The sequence below is a fragment of the Lissotriton helveticus genome, chromosome 5_1, assembly GCF_964261635.1.
Source record: "Lissotriton helveticus chromosome 5_1, aLisHel1.1, whole genome shotgun sequence".
Lineage (NCBI taxonomy): Eukaryota > Metazoa > Chordata > Amphibia > Caudata > Salamandridae > Lissotriton > Lissotriton helveticus.
The window spans coordinates 4,937,360-4,955,909 of NC_136065.1; the positions used below are offsets into that span (position 1 = coordinate 4,937,360).

Genomic DNA, 18,550 nt, shown 5'->3' on the forward strand with positions numbered 1-18,550 from the left:
TATGTTTATCTGAATTAAGCTTTAGACAACTATCAGCCGTCCAGGCAGCCTCAGTGACCAGGAAGGAAAGTGAAGTGAGAATTCACATCTGCCAGAGCGGCCACGAAGGGACCGAAGAGGGCAGGACTCAATCGCGAGCTTTGTGATACGGCGTCCATTACGGATGACGCAAATGTGGAAGAACCTGCCCTACTGGCTGTTCATGATGTTTACGCAGGCACACCGAACCATCGAGCAATAGGTTTACTGGAAATATCAGGATTTCTTCCTAAATGAGCCACTGCATGTCACATTTATACTGGTTTCAAAGCACACGCGCAGATCAGGCCATAATATGTGGTGCATGTAAAACTGATTTACATGTCTGTGTTTTTTTATCTGTGATATTTATAGATCATTCTGCTGTATTTGTCATGTGCAAACACAATTTGAGTTGGAAGGTTTAACCAATTACCATTCCCGTCCTGAGCTACAAGTCTGTGTGGAAATAACACAGATTGTCGTAAAACACAACCCAGGAATGCCCTGTCGTGCACTGTGAAGAGGTGCAGCTCCTCGGTCAGTTTATAGTTGATTGGCAGCTGTCGTCAGGGTGGGGTGCAAGTGAACTCACAGACTGTAGGTGTTACTAAGGATTTAGGTTTGAGATCACCTCTCTCGCCCCAAGACTAGTAGAGCTTTCAGAAATCTCCCATGTCTTAACACACATGCGGCTGTAAGATCTTTAGACCCAGTTCCAGACTTGCTTCTCCAAATTCCCTAAAAATGTGGGCTTTGGAAAGCAGAATTTAAATATTCCAAAAAAAAACCTAGTTTTACCCAGGGGTGGAAGCAGCGCTGCTGTCGCTGGACGCCCGTATGGCGTTTGATAGAATAGAGTGGCATTATCAAGCTGCTGTATATGCAGCCTCTGGCCAGAGTGTGAGTTCATGGTTCGGTGTCCCGCTCTTTTGCTCTCCGGAAGGGTAAGAGACAAGGGTGCCCTTTATCACTGATCTTATTTGCACTGGCGCTGGAACCACTCGCGGCTTGGGTCCGGGGGGAACCCGGTAATATCGGGCATATGCGGGGGAGATCAGTGGGAAGAGAGGGTATCATTAAATGCGGGCGATGTTCTCTTATATGCAATGAGACCACGGTTCACAATCAACCGGCTGCTTCAGATTTTTAAGCTTTTTGAAGGATACTCTGGAGACCAGATCAACGGGGATAAGTCTCTCCTACATATGTTGTCGAGTGGGAAAACCCCGATTATTGGGAGCAGACTCCAAGCTACAGATTACAGATAGTTTTAAATATCTGGGCATACAGATAGGGAAAACAGACTCAGAGTTTTTGGCAGGGAACCTAAAGCCGCAGTTGGAACGTTTAAGGAGAGATGTAACCCACTGGAGGACGCTACCGATATCCCGTATGGGGAGAGCAGTTCTCTTCAAAAGGATGTCCCTGCCGCGATTACTATACATTATACAAAATACCCCTTGCCCCATACCAGACACATTCTTTAAAGAGGTGGATAGCGAGCTGAGAGCGTTGCTGTGGGATGGCGGGGTGCACGGATGGCTCTGGCCAAACCACAGAAGGGGGTATATGAGGGAGCTTTGGCCATCCCAGATCTTCAAAAGTACTACTGGACCCGCACCTAATGGTCATTAATGATTGGGCATTTGCAGATAGGAATGACCCGGCGTATAGGGTGGGTCATTGGGCTATGGGGACCAACGGCTACTTGGGGGCACTGTATGGCCGAGTGAGAACGGGAAACACACCCCCACATACTCAGATAGTATTGACAGTGTGGTCAAAGACCAATAGGTTTTTGGGTTGGACCAACCGGCTAACAGAGCAGATTCCCTCGTGGAACAGCGAAATGCTCCGGGATGTAGGTAGACTGCAGGGCTTCTCGAAATGGAAATTAATAGATATTGTACGCCTCGGAGACGTGTGGAAAAGGCAGGCTGTGATTACGTTTTCAGAGCCACAGAAAGAATATCAATTGGCGCCCACAGAACACTACAGATATCTGCAACTGAAGCATGCGCTGGGCAGGCACCTCAAAGATGAGGATCAGATCCTTGAATATTGTCCACTAGAGGATTGGTTACTATAAGACACCATTCCGGAGAAGGCTCTCTGATGCACATACAAGAAGATAATAAATAATTCCCGAAACCTACTCATTAAGCTGCGGGAGGCGGGGGAATCTGATGTGGGCCTGTTAGAAGATGATGATTGGGCGGAGGCGGTGCAGAGTCCTAGGGAGGTGGCGATCCGGGCACAATTCAGACTGGTCCAACTGAGAATCCTGCATAGGTCATATTATACCAGCACACTCATGTTCAAGCTGGGACGTATACTAACAGGAATGACAGAGGGGGTGCACTCAGAGGGGTACATTCCTTCATATCCCGTGAGAATGCCCGATAATATAGAAATATTGGAGGAAGGTGGCTCAGATTATGTCAGAAGTGATTGAGCAAGAAGTCTCCTGGACACCAGGTGGCACATGCTATGCGCCTCCGGGGGAACAGAATTGGTTCCAATATCATAGAATGTGGCTACAGGTGGCTGCAATGGTGGCAAAAAGAAATGTTGCAGGGGCATGGGGGGCAATTCAACCGCTGAAAGTGTCACAATGGAAGAGAGATTTGGACTGGTGCTGGGCAGCAGAAAAGACAATCTATGAGAGCCGGGCTGCCCCAAACAATGGGAGAAAGTCTGGCAGCGATGAGAAGATTTTAGGGGGAATGGGGGGATATCTGGTATTTAGAAGGGAAGGAGTTGGTGGGTGGCTGGGATCATCTAGGAAGAATTCAATTGTGTAATGATTATTCCTGCATGTCCATAAGCTGCAAGTTGTGAACGTCAATGAGAAACTTGTATTATAAATTGTGCCTATGTAATGTATATGGATGCTGACACTTGTATAATAAAAAGAAGTTTAAAAAAAACACCCAAAAAAACTCGTTTTAACAATTTTCTTAAGGCTCCAATTTTATTCACCCAAACTAAAACCTCTGTACAATCTATCTTTAAACTCCTTCTTCACACTTGTAGATCAGCAGCGAAACACAGTCTAGGGCTGCAAATACTATCCAGATGGAGAATCTTGGGCCCTTTTTTATCACTACTTCACGCAGCACAACGCATCAAGCCACCGTGCTGCGCTGCATGAAAGGGAGGGGGCAGGGATGCGGCGTACTGGACATTATGCGCCGCAGTCCTGCTCTCGCCTCGCCGTGCACAAACTGCTGCCTAGTGCCGAGGCAGGCACCCTTGCACCATGGAAGAAGCCTGCCTTCTCTCCAGCCAGCTGTGCTGATGTGGGAGCCCCTCGGGCATGCTATAATGTATTCCACCCACACTTCATCCACTTCTGGGGGAGAACTGAGTTGACTCATTGTCAGTGAAATTGCTCCCCCTCCCTCGCAGCTCCACCATTAAGTGAGGCCTGCCCCCGCACTCTCGAGTGTTTGGTGTTTGAGGCCCTCCTCCACCCACAGTGGACCTCTATCTCCTTTCTATAGCTCAGTTTTTCACGTGTTTTTCACTCGTTTTTCACATGTTTTTTCACTTGTTTTTCTACCCTCTTTTTCTTCTCCTTTCTGCACTTTTCTTCATTTCTGCTCCTTTCTGCTCTATTTCCTTTTTCCTTTACTCCTCCTTTTCCATCCTTTCCTGCCCGCTTTCCCTGCCGCTGCTGCCCCCGCGGCCCCCCCAGCGCGACCTCCCCAATTCAGCTCCCCTCCCCGCTCCCGCCTTCCAGCTGTCCAGCCCTCCCCAACCCCTACCTAATGGCGGCCGCGCGCAATTGGCGCGCCAGAGGCTAGCCCGTCTGCAACCCGACCACAACCATACCAGGAACCCTGGACCTCCGCACCGCCAACGCTATGACCCAGCAGCACTCCACGCACTCAACCCAGGCCGCAACAACAACTGCAGGCTAGCCTCACCAGCCGACACCAACGGACCCTTCAGCTGTCACCGCTGCTGACAAACCTACAGCACCGCTTGGAACACAGACCCAGCACAACCCAACCGCAAGAACACACACGTACCGAAGACCTCGCAATGCATCCTACTCAAATGTCTGATCCCTCAACAAACACGCCACCAAAATCTGGGACCTCCTCGACACCACCACCCCGGATGTAGCGTTCTTCACTGAAACCTGGACCAACACCAACTCAGGACCGGACATCGCCATCGCCATACCCCAAGGATACAAGATCTCCAGGAAGGACCACCCCACCCGCCCGGGAGGAGGAATCGTCATCGTCCACAAATCCACCGTCCACTTGAGCACACTCCCTGACGAAACGACACACCTTCACTTCAAGATACTGGCCAGCCCTAACTCCACCCTCCGAGGAACCCTCATCTACTGACCCCCTGGACTCCGCTGACTTCTCGTCAACTCTATCATGGACATCATCTCCCGCATGCCATCGCATCCACCAACTACACCCTGCTGGGAGACCTCAACTTCCACCTCGACAACCAACTGGACCCCAACACCACATCCCTCCTGGACAACCTCCACAACATTAGACTCCGCCAAATCGTGACCGAACCAACGCACTCTGCAGGACACGCTCTCGACCCCCTCTTCACAACAGGAAACTCCATCACCTTCAGCCACACCACCGAACTCCCATGGACTGACCACCGATGCGTCCACTTCACCTTCAGAACACCCACCATCCACAGACACCAGCAAATGCTCCCACGACAAAACTGGACCAGAATCATTGACGACCAGCTCACCTCCTCACTCAGCAACTCCACCCCAACCACCGTGGGAAATGACTACCCCATCACCGCAGCCCGAACCCTGCACAGATGGATCTCTGACAGTGCGAACACCATAGCCCACCTCAAGAAAAACAACAGCACCCAAGCCAAGAAAACCAGATGGTTTACCACCAAACTTCGAGAGTCCAGATGTACTTGCCGCTGCCTCGAAAAGGCCTGGAGGAACACCAAATCCACAGAAGCACACAACAACTTCAGAGCCGCTACCAACGCCCACCACCTACTCATCAGAAAAATAAGGAAAAAAATGACAGAATCTCCACACACGCACACAACAGCAAATAACTCTTCAACATCATCAAGGAGTTTGCCAAACCCACCAGCGAATCAATGGATATTCCTCCCTCACAAGACCTCTGCGACAAACTCAGCACCTTCTTTCACCATAAAATCAAGAGCATCTACGACAACTTTGACGAAGACAACCAACACACTGAACCCCCGCCAACCACCCCAACACCCTGAAGTCAGCGATTGACAACTGGACAGCCCTCACCACTGAAGACACAATGAAGTTAATCCACTCTGGGGCCCCCACAGACCCCTGACCCCACCATATCGTCAACAGAGCCGCCGACACAACCGCACCCATACTCCACCACACCATCAACCACTCCCTGGCAACCGCCTCATCCCTGACAACTGGAAACACGCCGAGATCAACCCCCTCCTGAAGAAATCCTTGGCGGACCCCACTGACCAAAAAAACTACAGACCCATCTCCCTGCTCCCGTTCCCAGCGAATGTCCTTGAGAAAGCCATCAACAGCCAACTCGCCACATTCATCCTAATCCGGCTTCAGAAAAAAACACAGTACGGAAACTGCCCTCGTCGCTGCTACAGACGACATCCACACCCTACTGGACAAAGGACAAATAGTAGCCCTCATCCTCCTCGACCTCTCAGGGGCGTTCATAACAGTCTCTCACTGCACCCTAACGCCGCCGCAAGACTGGTCCTCAACCTGCCAAGACACTGTCCCATCTCCCAGCACCTGCGCACACTACACTGGCTCCCCATCGAGGCCAGAGTCACCTTCACGATGGTCACCCACGCACACAAGGCCCTCCACGACACCGGACCAGCATACTTGAACAGCCGACTAAATTTCCATGCACCCCGAAGGACCCTACGATCAGCCCAGCTCTCCTATGCCATGGTCCCCCGCACCAGAAAGACAGGATCGGGAGGCCGTTCCTTCTTCCTCACGGCCAGAGCCTGGAACGCCCTGCCGCTCCACCTCCGAGCGACAACATCGCTTCCGATCTTCGAAAAAGACTTCAAAACCTGGCTAATCGACAGACCCCCCCCCTCCTTGATGGACTGGAACCTGCACCGCCCACCCTACCCCCAGCGCCTTGAGACCGTTACGGGTGAGTAGTCACACTTAACAAATGGCTGATTGAGTGATTGACATTGCTGTTGTTGAGTGCCACTTACTCTGTGGGGGACCTCAGAATACTGCCCTGTAACCTCGGACTGTCCTAGGACCCCAAGGCTGGGACTCATTGATATTTGTCTGACGGCCTTTGGGGGACACCACTGGCGGCTGCAGTTTGAGACCCCTCTACTCACCTGGCCATGGAGAATATGGACATGAAGAAGATGGCGGCAAAGAAGTCGGCCTCTTTGTACTTGGAGCCCAGAATGTCAATGACTCTGCCGGTGTAGTACGGGATGAACATCTCACCTGGACAAGAGAGAGAGGAGAGAGGGTGAGTGATACAGACTGAGCACTACCTGCTCCGGCCACCGAACTCAACTGTGCAAGAAGCAAACAACACACAACTTACTCACTCCTTCCGACCCATCGAGATAGGTGAATACTTACAGGAGAATGTGTGTCTCTCATCCTATGAGCACCTCGTGACAGGGGGTATCTGCTTCCAGATGGAGGGGTAAAGGGGTCACTGCTCACTCTCTGTTGGAATCATCAACCATAGAGCTGCAGCCATCTGGAGTGGTGAGGCGCTATGTCTCACACTATCTGAGCTCAGCAAGCTGAGCAGTGCGGCTGTGTCTCACACCATGAGGGCTTCTTGGCACTGCTTAGAACTGAGGCCAGCTGCAGGGGTGAAGAGACAATTGTCACCCCTTGTGACAGATGAGGGAGGTCGAGCCAAGAGCTGCATCTCACACTCCTCAACTATCATTGCTCGTCCTTCTTGCCTCTTCCATCCTAGCTGTTAAAGTGCTAATGTTTATATGTTTACTTGGGATGTTTATAGAGCACTAGCAAGACTCTTGATCATCAGAGCACCTCACCTAGGGCACGCAGGTGACAAACAGAGAGCCAGACAAGAGAACAAAAGAGCAACAGCTGGTGCTCTGCCTACATACGGGTCACAGAGAGTCACAATGTGGAATCAGAGAGACAACAAGACCACAAGTTCATCATCTGAGGAGACCTAAGCTCAGTTCAGAAGAAAGAGGAACGAGATCCAGGGCAATGAACATCCCAAAGGTCGTGGGGTGAAGAGATCCTAAACCTGTGAGGTAGGGAGGTACAGACCTTGCAGGTATTTAGAAAGAAGAGCGTACATCACTCATACAGGCCACCGAAAATGGAAGATGTTCACAAGACGGTTCAAATGACACAAGATCAATCAAGTGACACAAGGATGGAAGACAGGAACTAGAGGTTGAGGAGAAAAAGTTGTAGTTCCTTTTTGAAGACTCAGACAGGAGGTGGTGCGAACGTCAGGGGGTGAGGTGCAGATGTAGGGGTGGCACTCACAGTCTGCAGAGTTGTGTTCTGTGGTGAAAGCTGGTGTTTCTAGTGATAAAGCATCAGAACCGTGGAGATGACAGGGAACACTTTAAAGATGTAAATGTCAAATGTAAATGTCATGGTACTTATAGAGCGCACTGTCACCAGACGGTCACCTTGCGGTGTCGCCTATTCGGCTTCCTGGCGCTGATACTCATACAGCTGTGGAACCCCTCCTGGCTTTCCCTGTGAAGTGTCCACTCCTGGGCACCCCCAGGGTGTAGCCAGGTATCCTTAGCACTGTTGGGGCCGGTGTGGAGGCTAAGCAAGCTATTGCCCAGAGTTGCAGCGTGGGGCCCGTGATAAGAATAGGCACTGAGGCGAGAATTAACAGGTCCGAGGAAATTGAGCCCGAGACCCTGCCGAGGCGGGAATCGAACCCTGGTCCCGGGCCAGAATTCTGCATCAAGGTCTGCCGCTCTAACAATTGAGCCACACTCCTCCACATTACCGGATGTGCTAGGCAGTTCCTGCATTCTGTTAATCTGTATTGTCAAGACATGGTCAATATCATTTTTGTGTTTTAAAAAGAAGAACTATACAGTCAGAAGAGTGATTTAACTGTTTATGACTTTTCATCTTCCTAGGTATTACCCCTGAGGTTTAAGACATAAACATTATTAGACCTGGGAGGTGAAATAAGCACACAATAATAATTTTGAGTATAGAATATTTAGAGCCTTAGTACATTTGTTTATATGATCATCTTATGGTATTGTATATTTTATCTTCTAGGGGAACTTAATATATAATAATATCTACTCTTTCCTTAATAATTCTGTTCCATCTTTACTGCCACAGAGGTTCAAGTAAATTTAGAAACAAACTTTATCAATATAAAAACAATAAGGCAAAGGTTAGAAACAATGAGAATAATCAGTGGCTGTTTTCCCTGTAAGTCGCCCTCCCAGCACTTCCCTTCCCAACACCCTTTCCCTCACCTGGCCACTTCAATAGTCTGAGCAATAAAAGCAAACTGACTTGAAGCTACCTGGAGGTGGAACATTCTGTCAACAAATAGATCCCGAGGAATCGAGCGTGACAGTGTAATCATAACCCAATCTGGACAGAATCAAAGCCTAACTTCCTTCCTCCAGTGTGGTTCTGGAAAGAACTTTTTATTCCCTTTGGTAAGTCTGAACCGATGGTGCACATTTCTAGCCGTGTCATTGGTGCACATTTGTGAGAACTGAGTCAGCTATCGAGGATGAGGCCAAGAGATCCGGCACCATCAATGACAGTCGGCAAAAAGTTGAGGTTAGCACTGAGTAGAGGACTTGTGTGAAGAGGCAAGTAGAAACGCAGGGCCTGATTCACATAGGGCCTCGGCACTCGTGGTGAAGACACAGCAGTCGTGGGGGCGTCTCTGCACTCGTGGCAGAGGCCCCGCAGTTGTGGGGTCGTCTCTGCACTTGTGGAACATTCTGTCAACAAAGAGATCCTGAGGAATCGAGTGTGACAGAATAGGAAACCCATGGTATTAATACCTCCTGATCTCTTTGGTGTCAAAATGGCCTCTTTAGATGATATTTTTAAAGCCCTAGGTCAGATTCAGCGAGAATTTGCGGACTCTAAGGCCACTATAGCAGCACTTGCAGACAAGGTCACTCAGTTGCAACACAAAGTAGATATCAGAGGAACACCAGAGAAAACTCCATTTGATGTCCCCTTAGGAAAATATCCTAGCGTGGTGCACACAGCAGGTCAAGGAAGTACAGTTATACTAAATATCATAGTCACAGTATGTTAGACCTGTCAGCCCTAGGGTGGTCTTTCCCTGTGTTTTTTTTGCCCTTGCCTAATTTTTCCCACCATCTTTTTGTTGGCCCTTATGTCTTCGGGCACCTTTTTCATGGCTAATCCAAGTTAGGGTGCAGGTGCTCTCTACTTCAAACATGGCTGCCACTGGCCCCTGCTACTGCAGCGTGGTCTTTTTAGTGTAGCACCCTAGCTGCCAGAAGCTGGCTGGATCCCCATACAAATGTTGCAATGCCAGCCACCCATCCCCTGTCCATAGGTAGAGTGGGGAAGCTCCTGGAACCTTCCAGAAGAAAGGCGGAGTTGATTTTTGCCGCCTTAGAGAGTGGTCACCTGACCTGGGCATACTTAAGCAAGGGAGGGAACTTTTTCTAGTTAGTTGGGGCATCACTGACCTGGGGAACCCACGCAGGAGTTTTAGGCGGGAGGGCCTAGTTAGGAACATATGCTACTGGGAGTGACAGGATTTAGGTGCTCCCTCTTAAGCTGGGTGAGGTGTCCTAGACTAGCCCCCTGATCTGGCCCAGCGGTAGGGAACCCCAGGGTCCATCTGGAGTGACTGAGGAAAACTCATCCAGCCTCTAACTCACCCCCCCTTCAACTTTAAGAAACCAACATCTAAGGGCGCAGAACCATCCAAGCGCCAAGAAGACTACTTGCTTTGACCAGAGACTGCTGGGGGATCGACCAGGTACTGGACTGGGCTGCCCTGCCTGCCTCCCCCTGACTGACTTGCTCTGCTTTCCCTCCTGCCTGCCTTGCTGGCTGCATAACTGGAAAAGCGCTATAAGCGGTCCCCTCCTAAAGCGCTGTGTCAGAGACTGCCTGCCTGTCAAAACCTGCTGTAAAGGTACCCCTCAAGCGCTTGACTGCCCTCACACTGAAGCCCCGTGTGAGCGCTGACTAAAACTGCCCCCTAGCGCTTTGAGAACTGAGCGCGCTGGGCCGGGGTGACTCACCGCTGCGGCCCGGACCCGTTTACGCCCTCCGGTAGCGCCTAGAAATCCCTTATGGTGGCCGCGGCGCTAGCGCCAGCATTGCGTCCCCGTCGGCGGCCCCCGTGTGCCAGGAGAGGGCCGCTGGAATCCTCCACGGGCCGCGCTGGGCCGAGGTCACCCTGCCTCTCTGTGCCCCGGTGCCCCCGCGGGCCCTGCGCCGTCATCGAGCCTCCTCGGCGGCCCCCGTATGCCAGGAGTGGGCCGCCGCACCGATTACATCAGGCCGCACTAGGCCTGAAGCCTCCCCCTGCCTGCAGCACGTGACGGGGGACTCCGGCCTCGTCATCGGCCACCCCCCCCCGCCAGAGCCGCGGCGCCATTGGCCGCCCAGACTGGGCCTTCTACAGCGAGGCCCGGCACCTGGGGAAGCGCCGACTCATCGCGGAGGGGCCGTGGAGCCCTGGAGCCCCCCTCCGATCGGCCGCCCCGAGCGCCGGTGCCCCACAGCTGCCCGCTTTCACCGTGCTGGGCCGAGTGAGGCCACGGGAGCGCCGAAGCCCCTCTCGCCTACCCCAGAATCTCCGCAAGGGCCCTGATCAGGCCAAAGACACAAGGTAACCCCCGGGGAGGAGGGCGGAAGGCCGGGTAAGGCCCCGAGGTCGCCCCTCCCCTGGGGAGAACTGTGACTGGGCCCCGTTGGCCCCCTAATGTGCCAACAGTGTCTAGGAGGCCTGGGGACAGACTCTGTCCGTACTTCATTGTTCTGCCTAACTGTCAGTTTAAGGCCTGAAGCCTGTCAATTGAACTGTGGGTTTATACTTGGCAATCAGATAATCCACTTCAGTGACTGTTGGTGTTTAGTGGCCGCCTTAGGTGGCCTGCATTGTTCGTGCCTGCTAATGGAATGGTGATCTTGTTCACTGTACTGAATTTCTTGCAGGGGCGGGCTTCTACAGTTCCTGATGGGGCCGAACTCTGATACTTATTGATTCATTCCAGTATTATTTTGATGACCTGAGTTCTGGTATTGAACTGTTGATATTTACAAGGGGTAATGTTTATAACTGCTTCTTGAAATGGTCGGCCCTGGTTTATGAAAGTACCCTTCTAGCCTGCTGAATAGTATAACGCGACAGGCTGGGTTATTTGGAGTTTTTCTGCTGTACTGAAAGTACTTAATGAAATGTTTTGCCATTTTACAGGAAATGCATTTTGAAAGGCGTTCATGAAATGTTTTAATGAGGTACTTTAATGAAATGCTAATAATTTGCTAATGCATTAATTGCTTTGATCTAAAGCCTACATAAAAGATCTTGATTTTCAAACACAACTAAACTACTGGTGTGGTCTCCATTATTGCGCTCACTTCGTGTCTCAGTGGATGCGTGTGTTGAGTGGCTGCTTTACACGTAAGCCCCTGGCTGCCTTCCTGCTCGAGCCAAGCTACCCCCCGGAGAACTGGTGGTCCCAGTTCTTACATTGGTGGCGAGCGGTGGGATCCAGGACCTGTAGCTACCTAACACCCTCCAGTGGGACAGTGTGCGCTGCAATTAATTGGACACCTATCGTGCCACAAGTTAACTCAATTGCCCACCACTGTCTAGGTCTGCAAAGTGTGTAGAAACCTGTGTCGACCCAGCATTGTTGCCTACGTCCTAGAATCTTTTCTTTCAGGTTATCTGGGTCCCCACCTGACAAAATGGAGTTCCAGCTGGCTGACCTTGATAGGTACACTGTAGTGCAGTTAAGGGAGTTTTGTCAGGGGATGGGGTGCCTGTGGGGACCAGAGCTGTCAAAGAAGAGCTCCGTACCGTCTTAAGGGCATGGGTAAGGGCCCACCCAGAGGAGGAGGAAGAGGATGGGGAACAGGTCACACAAGGGGAGGCGGACACTCACGAAGACCCAGGCCTACTCAACATTTACATGTCAGACAATGTGTTGCCAGGAAGACCTTCCGGGGCAGGGAGTAGTGTATCCAGGGGGAGTGTATCGTCGCAGGAGTACGAGGACAGGAGGGAGGAGAGGTGATTAAAGTGGGAGCTTGCCAAGTTAGAGCATGAGAGGGAGAGAGAAAGGGAAGATAAGAAGCTGGCTTTAGAGAGAGAAAGACTAGCTATGGAGGAAAGGAAGCTGGTGCACGAGCTTCAGCTCAAGGAAATGGAGCTGAGAGCATTACAGTTGGGTGCACCAGGGAGTCCTAATGGTGGCAGCGTACCAGAGGCTCAGCAGGAGCCCAGATTCTGGTTACCTAAGGAGGAGACAGCGAGCTACACCAAGGGGGATGACATTGCCAGGTGGTTGGAGGCGTATGAAATGGCCTTGACTGCCCATGAGGTGCCCGAGAAACATTGGGGAAGTGGTTTGTACCGTTATATACCTCCTGACGTCAGGGACTCCCTCCTGTATTTGGATAAGGCAGACCAGTTTAGGTATACCCCCATGAAGGAGGCGCTTATCAAACATTTTGGCCTCAACCCTGAAAGGTATCGCCAGAGGTTCCGTGACAGCCATAAGCTGTCCACTCAGAATTGGGTGGATTTTTTTGAGTATGCCCGTAAGGCTCTGGATGGTTGGGTGCGTGGCAGCGAGGTGCTTGATTTTGAGGGTCTGTATAACCTTTTTTTGAGAGAGCACCTCCTGGGTAAGTGTTTTCCAGAGCTGCGCCAACATCTGGTGGACCGCAAGCTTACTGATCCCCGTGAGCTTGCGGAGGAGGAGGATACTTGGGTTAGCACCCGGGTGTCACACAAGGGCCCCGGGGGAGATGGCCCGAAAGGCGGACAGGGCGCCCCTCAGAAGAAAGAGGGTGGAGATAAAAGAACGGAGTTCTCACGAGGCCCACAAACTAGACAGTTTGGGAAAGGAGTAGGTACCCCATCTCAGAACCGTTCCCCAAAACCCACTTACCCTGACAAGAGTCAGCAGCCAAAAGTGGTCCGGTGCTATGAGTGCGGAGAGGTCGGACACTACAAGGGAGATGCCCAGTGTCGCAAACGACCCCCAGCCCCCACTGGTGGCAAGAGTCCTGGGGTGGCTAGTGTAGCGCTTGGGTTGGAGCTGCCCCTAGATAGGGAAGGGGAGTGGACAGGCCTGACCCTGGTTTCACTTGGGGATAGAGAGATGGTCCCAGTGATGCCCTTACCATCGAATACTGCTAAGTACCAGCAGAGGGTGAAGGTCAATGGGGAGGAGGTAGACGCTCTGAGGGACACAGGAGCCAGCATGACCACCGTAGTGAGGCGGCTGGTGTCCCCTGAGCAGGTAGTACCTGATGTGTACCATCCGGCCGTATTGGCTGACGGCAGAATGAGCTACTATCCCGTGGCTCAAGTTCCCTTTGAGTGGGGAGGAGTGTCAGGCCCGTTGAGAGTTGCGATCAGCCCTGCCTTGCCTGTGGACTGTCTGCTCGGTAATGACCTCGAACATACCGCCTGGAAGGACGTGGAGTTTAAGGCCCACACTGAGATGCTGGGGTTACCAGGGTGGACTTGCGTAGTCACGCGGTCCATGGCTGCCCGGCAAGAAGCTCAACCCAGGTTGGAGCCTGAGACAACGGCCCAACCCAGTGCCAGTCCAGAGGAGAGTTTTGTGGAGGACACACCCCGTGTGATGGATGGGGAGCCCACGGAGGTAACCCCGGAGTCCGTGGAGGTGGATGTCGTTCCCGTGGGGGACTTGCCGACCCTTGCAGAGTGGCATGTGGAAGGAGGTCCTACCCGGGAGGAATTCCGTCGGGTGCAGAAGGAGTGCCCCACGCTTGAAGGCATGCGGCGACAGGCCGAAGCCCAAGCGGTCAACCAAGAGACCGGCAGTTATCACGTGTATTGGGAGGATGGCCTCCTGTACAGTGAGCCAAGGGTTCCGGTGCATGGATCCTCGAGGGCCTTAGTGGTCCCCCAGTGTTACCGGGCCTTTTTGATGGAACTGGCACATGAGATACCCTTAGCCGGACACCTGGGCCAGGACAAGACCTTTGCAAGGCTAGTCCCACACTTTTATTGGCCCAGGATGAGAGTTTACTCTGACACCTATTGCAAGACCTGCAAGACTTGCCAGGCCAGTGGCAAGACTGGGACCAAATTGAAGGCTCCATTGGAACCACTCCCGGTGGTCGGGACCCCCTTCAAGCGGGTCGGAATTGACATTGTTGGGCCGTTGGACCCTCCGACCTCTGCGGGACATCGGTTCATCCTGGTGTTAGTGGACCACGCCACTCGGTACCCGGAGGCCATCCCTCTGAGGACCGTTACTGCACCTGTGGTGGCGCGGGCCCTGATGGGGATATTTACCCGAGTGGGATTCCCCAAGGTCGTGGTGTCGGCCAGGGGCACAAATTTCATGTTGGCCTACATGCAGGCCATGTGAAAGGAGTGCGGAGTGACCTATCGGTTCTCCACTCCTTACCACCCCCAGACTAACGGGCTCGTAGAGCGCTTCAACAAGACCTTGAAGGGGATGATCCGGAGCCTGCCGGAAGACTTGAGGCGGAAATGGGACATCCTCCTCCCTTGCTTGCTGTTCTCGTACCGCGAGGTACCCCAGAAGGGAGTCGGGTTTCAGCCCCTTCGAACTGCTCTATGGCCATCCCGTTAGGGGTCCCCTCAGTCTGGTCAAAGAGGGGTGGGAGAAGACTTCGATGAAGATTCCCCGTGATGTTGTCAGCTACATGCTGGCATTCCGCAGCCAGATGGCCAAGCTGTGGAAGGAAGCCTCAGACAACTTAGAAGCTAGCCAAGCCGTCCTGAAGGAGTGGTATGACCGCAACGCTCGTACGGTAGAGTTGGACGCTGGACAGAAGGTGAGGGTCATGGAGCCTGGGGAGCTTAGTGCCCTCCAGGACCGGTTGACTGGTCCGTACGAGATTGTGGAGCGTCGAGGCCAGACCACCTATGTCGTAGACTTGAAGACCCCCCGACAGCCCCACCGGGTGCTCCACGTCAACCGCCTGAAGCCTCATCATGAGCGATCGGAGCTTGCTCTCCTCATGGTGACGGATGGGAGCGAGGAGGAGGAAGGTGAGCCTCTTCCTGACCTTCTAGCGGCTCAGGAGAAGGATGGTTCAGTGGAGGGAGTTGTCCTCTCCCCATCCTTGACCCCAGAACAACAGAGGGACTGCTGCCAGGTATTGGCGCAGCACGCCTCGTTGTTCTCCCTCACGCCTGGAATTACACATCTGTGTACCCATGATGTGGACACAGGGGACAGTCCGCCAGTGAAAACGAAGTCTTACCAGCTGTCCGATAAAGTAAAGAACAGCATCCAGGGTGAGGTGACCAAGATGCTGGAGCTGGGAGTGATCGAACCCTCCAGCAGCCCGTGGGCTAGTCCGGTCGTGCTGGTGCCGAAAGCAGCTCCACCGGGCACCACACCAGAACTTCGGTTCTGTGTGGACTATCGGGGGTTGAACTCTGTCACCAAGACAGATGCTCACCCGATACCACGGGCAGACGAGCTGATTGACCGGCTGGGAGCAGCCAAGTACCTCAGCACCATCGACTTGACATCAGGGTACTGGCAGATTGCCATGGCCGATGGAGCGAAGGAGAAGACAGCGTTCTCCACCCCCGAGGGCCACTTCCAATTTCGAGTGATGCCCTTCGGGCTCAAGAATGCTCCGGCCACCTTCCAGCGGTTGGTGAACCAGGTGGTATCTGGCCTGGAGTCCTTCTCAGCAGCTTATCTGGATGACATAGCTGTCTCAGTAGCACCTGGGAGGACCCTCTGCAGCATCTCCAGGAGGTGCTGCGGGCGTTGCAACGCGCTGGCCTCACCATCAAGGCTAGCAAGTGCCAGATTGGACAGGGATCTGTCGTGTACCTGGGACACCTGGTGGGCGGGGGTAAGGTGCAACCCCTCCAGGCCAAAATTGAGACCATCATGGCCTGGGAGCCCCCCAAAACTCAGACTGAGGTCCGAGCTTTCCTCGGCCTCACTGGCTATTACCGCATATTCGTCAAGGGATATGGCACCATCGTGGCCCCTTGACCGAGTTGACGTCCAAAAAGCAGCCACGCAAGGTGATCTGGACGGCTGCTTGCCAGGAGGCATTTGAAACACTGAAGTGCGCGATGTGCACCGCTCCGGTGATGGCCACTCCGGACTTCCAAAAAGAATTCATCGTGCAGACAGATGTCTCGGAGCATGGCGTAGGCGCCGTGCTGTCGCAACTCAATGATGATGGCCAAGACCAACCTGTGGCCTTCATCTCCAGAAGACTCCTCCCTCGGGAACGGCGATGGAGTACCATCGAGCGAGAAGCCTTCGCTGTGGTCTGGGCTTTGAAGAAGTTGAGGCCATACCTTTTTGGCTCTCACTTCCTAGTTCAAACCGACCACCGACCCCTTCGCTGGCTCATGCAGATGAGAGGCGAAAATCCCAAGTTGCTAAGGTGGTCCATATCCCTACAGGGGATGGACTTTAGGGTGGAACATCGGCCCGGAGTTGACCACGCCAATGCTGACGGTCTATCCCGGTTTTTCCGCCTTAGTGACGAGAACTCCATAGAGGTTGGGTAGTTCTCCCCTCTTTCGGCTAGGGGGGACGCATGTTAGACCTGTGAGCCCTAGGGTGGTCTTTCCCTGTGTTTTATTTGCCCTTGCCTCATTTTTTCCAGCATCTTTTTGCTGGCCCTTAGGCCTTCGGGCACCTTTTTCATGGCTAATCCATGTTAGGGTGCAGGTGCTCTCTACTTCAAACATGGCTGCCACTGGCCCCTGCTACTGCAGCATGGTCTTTTTAGTGTAGCACCCTAGCTGCCAGGAGCTGGCTGGATCCCCATACAATGTTGCAATGCCAGCCACCCATCCCCTGTCCATAGGTAGAGTGGGGAAGCTCCTGGAACCTTCCAGAAGAAAGGCGGAATTGATTTTTGCCGCCTTAGAGAGTGGTCACCTGACCTGGGCATACTTAAGCAAGGGAGGGAACTTCTTCTAGTTAGTTGGGGCATCACTGACCTGGGGAACCCACGCAGGAGTTTTAGGCGGGAGGGCCTAGTTAGGAACATATGCTACTGGGAGTGACAGGATTTAGGTGCTGCCTCTTTTTTTTTTTTTCAAATATATTTTTATTGCAGAGTTAGAAACCACAGGATACAATCAATCAACCGGTGCATTCGTGACATCCCCTCGTCCACTAAGAAGTCCAAACTGTACACAGCCATTCAGCCCGCATCCCGGGGGCCGGGCGGCATGTTATTACATTCAATAGGAAAAGCACGGTGCACGTCCCACGGGGACCATGGTCGAAAAGTCGTTGTACGTATCTGCTTTTATCCCCCCCACCCACAACAACATCTCCGTCTGCCATCCCAGAGGTAAAGCAGTGACACCGCTCATATCGAGGCCTGCCCTAGGTGCTATCGTTCTATCTCGCCTGGCTGCTCCCTCCAGCCCTTTCATACTCCACACTGTGCCAACCATCCTAGTAGAGTCAAGGCACCCAGGCGGCTACCATCCAGTGGCTTCCGTCCCACCCCGAACCCCCATGAACCAGTCCCCCCAAGGCCCCCCCCCTGGCAACTGCTGGGCGTACGCCTCGTCCTGTCGAGTTAGATGGAACCACCACAGTGCGGAATATAGCACTTCTGTGTTCGCCCCGTGGTGTCCACCGGCTTAGTTCTCCCCATCCTCGTCGTCCACAAAAGAATCACGCAAGGCCTGCACCACTAGCTCCCATGCACGCGCCGCTTCCAAAACCTTCTCATTCCCTATCTTAACAGCCTGCCGCATCCGGAGCACACTCTCGCAGGCAGACCACCGCAGCAATTCATTCTTCCATCTACGCAGCGAGGGCCCCCCCCTGGACTTCCAATGCCACGATATCTCCCTCTGCGCCAATATCAGACCCAGATCAAGGAACTTGCTCGTCACCTTGGTGCGTTTAGTGTGCGGGAACCAGAGCAGCAGGCACGCCGCCATATCGAATTCCACCTCCCTATCTGTCACTGCATTCAGGAGTTCCCCTACCTCCGCCCAATAGGTCCCCAATTGCGGGCACTTCCAAAACAAATGATCCATGTCCGCTCCCAGAGACGAACACCGTGGGCATCGGGCATCCGGCACCTGGAAGTACCGCTGTAATTTCTCTGGAGTTAAATAGGCCCTATGAAGCACATAGAAATGCACTTGCTGAAAGCGCGCATTTCTCGTGCCTTTCCACGTGCGCCGCAGGATGTGTCCCCAAGCCGTATCCGGTATGTGCCGGCCCACACTCTCCTCCCATTTAGCCTTGAGCCCCAGGAGTGGCTCCAGTCCCTCATTCAGCATCCTAT

At 53.0% G+C, this 18,550-nt stretch overlaps 1 protein-coding gene across 1 annotated transcript in view; it reads right to left on the reverse strand.

Annotated features, from left to right (window-relative positions):
- The window catches only part of LOC144754048 (antigen peptide transporter 2-like), a 136,108-nt gene that overhangs the window by 92,617 nt on the left and 24,941 nt on the right, over window positions 1–18,550 (reverse strand). The window contains exon 3 of the mRNA XM_078641561.1: window positions 6,391–6,505. Within this exon, the coding sequence (XP_078497687.1) occupies window positions 6,391–6,505 (115 nt within the window). The remainder of the gene's footprint in view (window positions 1–6,390; window positions 6,506–18,550) is intronic.